General features: G+C 36.2%; 1 protein-coding gene across 1 annotated transcript; it reads left to right on the forward strand.

The window, feature by feature from the left end:
• Nucleotides 1–481: 481 nt before the first annotated feature.
• On the forward strand, nt 482–1,826 carry LOC143622682 (F-box/LRR-repeat protein 25-like). Its single transcript, XM_077093754.1, has 2 exons — nt 482–1,519; nt 1,630–1,826. The coding sequence occupies exons 1-2, from the start codon at nt 566–568 to the stop codon at nt 1,750–1,752; spliced, it is 1,077 nt and encodes a 358-aa protein (XP_076949869.1). The 5' UTR covers nt 482–565; the 3' UTR covers nt 1,753–1,826.
• The last annotated feature ends 2,588 nt before the right edge of the window (nt 1,827–4,414 follow it).

A 4,414-nucleotide genomic window follows, 5' to 3' on the forward strand; every position in this document is an offset into this window, starting at 1 on the left:
TTATTACACTATATTATTTTTTTAAAGCATAATTACTTTAGTTCAAAACTGTAATTACTCTAGTTATTTGTATGTTGAGTATGTTAATTTTATTTGTATCGGATTCCACCCCATAATACCTAACATTATAAAATCGTATATACATATACCAATTAGCATCAAACTATATGCCTGAAAATCTAGGGGCAAATAGGTCAAACTCACGAGACCCGACCTGGACACATGCACAGCCCAGGCCCATTTAATAGTATTTTCAGGATCCGAGAACTGACCCTATTTTATAATCACCGAGTATGATCGGTTCGGATCGCGCGAGTCTTATCCAGTTTATGTAAGGAACAAATCAGTCAGACCCGCAACACCTGGACCTGTTTAATGGTATTCCTAGAACCCGATAACCAACAATATTCTAAATAACCGGATTTGATCTGATTCAGGTCTCGTGTGCCTTACCCAGTTTATGCTCACCCCTACTACCCCTACTGAAATCACTAGTATATATAACCATGCTTACCTTTTAAGCCTGTAACTGTTTGGTTTTCAAGTTTGTGATGCCGCAATAGAAATGGCTGAAGAAGGGAAAAATCAACCTCCAAAGCGGAATCGATTCAAAGAAGATGATGGAGATCGAATAAGCAAGTTACCTGATTGCTTGCTTGCCGAAATTCTATCTAGTTTACCCGAAACAAAACACGCCATTAGAACAGGCTCACTCTCCAAACGATGGGAACATGTCTGGCATTCTGTTTCTAATCTCAGTTTCATGCATCCTTATCTAGTAAACCATCGTGACACGTGTCCAGATTTCTTTTCTTTCGTCGACAAAACCCTAATCCAGCGTCCTTGTTTAAAGCTCAACAAGTTCAAACTGCATAGCAGATATGATCATCGGTTTGAATCTCAGGTTAACAGTTGGATTCATTATGCTATCAGTTGTAACGTTGAAAACCTTAGTTTAACGTTATTGCATGGGGAATCTAAACCCGGGTTCCCGCTGGATCAGGTTATACTAAGTTGTTCGGGTTTTACTGATCTGACATTGTCGGGATGTGTGTATAATCCCACCGAAGCGATTAGTTGGAAAAACCTTAGGAGTTTGTATATTACGTGTCGGAATTTGGATGAAGTTTTGATTGAGAAGATATTATCGGGTAGTCCGGTATTGGAAACCCTGGTGTTGGTTAATTGTTATGGTTACAGGCGGCTTGATATAACGTCGAAGAGTGTTAAGAAGTTGGTGTTATGTGGGTACATGCCTCCTGATGATGGATGTGATGATCTTGAGGATGTTATTGAAATCAATGCTCCTAATGTTTTGTCACTAAAAATTCAAGATAATTTGTTGTTGTGGTACCTTTTGTTGCTGGATGTGTCTTGTTTAGTTGAAGCTGACTTGGATTATTCACATGGCGGGTACTATGAGACGACCCCGGAAGAAGCTAAAGAGGAGATGCTTAAACGATTTATACATGACCTTCGCCATGTCAAGGAGCTCAAAATTTGGGTTTTCTGTTTTGAGGTAAATTTTTTTTTGACAACTTTTGTATTTGTAAATAACACTGAAGGTTATAATTTGGTTTCAAAATAGGTTGGATGATGAATATAATGTTATCTATATTTTGTTTGCAGGTTCTGTCTCGTTTGGAAGCTAAAGGTTTCATTTTTCCATCAAACTTGAAGGTTCTTGATGTTACATCTTCACCTTTATACTATGACAATGATTCGGTGGAGTTTGATGATCAGGAGGTGTGATTAACGCTTGATGATGGTCCTGCAGGTGATGAGGTTAGTCGATTAATGTTTAGTTACACTTTGTTGGTTAGCGACATCAAAGCAACCTCATTTCTATGGTTCAAGCATTGGAACAAACGATTGGGCTTGGAATGGTAGAAGTGATGCAAATTTAATTTTGTGAATTTTTCTTTATAGACGGTCTCTTGTTTTGTGGTTATTTGGTTGATTGTACTCTACGGGTTCTCGTTTCTTGTGAGTTGGCCCTTGTTTTTCTTTTATATATTGGCATCTTTCAAAAAAAAAAAAAGTTGCACTTTGTTGGTGTATTCCAAATACATATGAGTTTGTTGCCCAAAGTGATTTTGATATAGCAAATTCTGAGTAGTGTTTTAACAACAAAAGGATGGGTTGTTGCTCTCAGATTGTAAAAAATCTTGGCTCATAAGTTTATTGAATGTTGATGCTAAGATTTCTAGTCTATGGTTTTCTTATTTAGTGATAAGGTTGTATGAATGTATGATGTTTGGCCTTTATATGTTATCTTCTTCATTTTGTTTTAACTTTTGGTTATCATCCTTAGGATCATTTAATTGCCTCTGGATTCGTTAGAGGTGATAATTTTATCAGTTTACTACCAAATGAGCCAATTCAGTTTGCTTTATATTGATAAGAAAGCTACACTTGTGATCCGGGATTTGGACATGAAACAATGAGATTGAAGACATGACTTGAACTTGAACTCTTCGATGTTGCTTGCTTTTGAAAACGTACTATAATAGGAGTAATTATTTTTTTAAAAAGGTATGATTTGAACTTGAATCCCCTTGATTTTGCTTGCTCTTAACATGAGGTTGTTGAACAGCACTTGACTTGAGCAATCAATGTTGGCTGTTGCTTGCTCTTGAATATGAAAATCTAAGATTGAACCTATTTATTTTTTAGATGGATTGCTATCTTGAAGAACAAATTACCTTAAGAAACCAAGTTGTATATGAATTACCTTAGCCTGGTCTCTATAAATATACTTATGTTTTGTAACTATAAATATCTCTTTAGTTTGGTCATAGGATGCAGACAGATCACAGCTGCTACTAAGCAGTATAAAATTCCTTTTTAGTGGATTTTGGGTGAATAACGCCCTCCACACCGCCCCCCTAGCCAATTATTATTATTATTATTATTATTATTATTATTATTATTATTATTATTATTATTATTATTATTTGGGGGGGGGAGGGGGCGACAAACACATGTCAAAATAATAATATTATATTATTATTGAGCGATTTTGGGCTACAAACCACTACACCCTAAAATGAACAACCCCCCCCCCCCCTCCTCCCTCTCTGCTGATGTATTTTTAGCCTAATATGCATTATGCATTAGAAAATAAATATTAATTATGTTGCATTTTAGTGTTGGTCCGTACGTCTCTTAACTTATCCTCCCAAGAAATGCCTATGGTGCCAAGAGTCGATAATCTATCAGGAGTCGTAGCTACTTGCGTTGAGATGTACCGGGCCCGAGTGCAATTGTACTTCGAGAATCTCAGTCTGTATTGGTGGAGCGCACGTTTAGTATATTTTTAGGACCCTCAAACTCCATACCAGTAAACCACTGCATTTTACCTGTTATGTGTAAAATTAATAACTTTCAGCTCCCTTAATTCAGATTAACAAGTGTATAATTATCTCTTACATTTGGTTATTTGCCATTGAAATTACAACATAGAGTTACCTGCAATGTGTGCCAGGAGTCCATGACAGCAATTTTTGAAGTATCAACAACTTTTTTTTGCTTTCAAATTGAACTTTGTTGTTGAATTCTAACCTGTGAATTATAAGGCTGTAAGCAGCTGCCTTAGAAATTTGAGAGGCTGTAGTAACTTTCCAAATGCGCTCCTTTGACTAAATACGTCTAAAATCATTTAAATCCAGAGGAACGAAAAGCAGTAATAAGGTAAATAACTCATTTCACAAAGACACAAACTAACCAAAGCTGTGCAAAATCAATAGGCAGCCAACAAAATGAATAGAAATGTGAGAACTTGAATAAAAATGGGTATATTAGCGTTAATATAAAGTTAATTATATTTTTGGGAAATAGTACAAAAGACGGTCTCATGACCGTTTGACAACATTCATATCACCATGGATCATTAGGTAGTAGAAACCGAATTGTGAAGCCGAAGTTCATACCAGAGTTGGTGGTGGCGCTGTTATCGAAGTAACCAAAATACAACAGTGGGTAGCCGAAGGGTGCCCCAAGTACTTTTAAAATCAAATTGTCAGGGATCGTACATTCTCACATATGGTAAGAGCTTTTGACGGTGATGTTTACCATTTGATGTCAATTCTAAAGATAGCGAAGATTAGCTATTTTGGTTCTGAAGAACTTGGTTTTGATTATAAGTTTAGTTCGGAAGAGTATCAGTTCTGAAACTACTTTCCGCGTATTATTTTGAAGGTACAATCCTGATATATATTGTAATGTGCTTCCCATGATCTACTACAAGACAAGATATTCAAGTCTAGAAAGGGGAAGATAAAGCCCCTACACCATCTCCATCGCCTGGGCATTATGATGCGTTATAAGAGCATGAACGTTTCTACAATAAAACTTATACGTGCCTTGATAAAATTGTAATTATCGAAGGCATTAACAAGCATTAATTATTCGT

Source organism: Bidens hawaiensis, unplaced genomic scaffold (genome assembly GCF_021521415.1).
Source record: "Bidens hawaiensis isolate Kalapana, Puna unplaced genomic scaffold, B.hawaiensis_p1.1 tig00003241_1, whole genome shotgun sequence".
NCBI lineage: Eukaryota > Viridiplantae > Streptophyta > Magnoliopsida > Asterales > Asteraceae > Bidens > Bidens hawaiensis.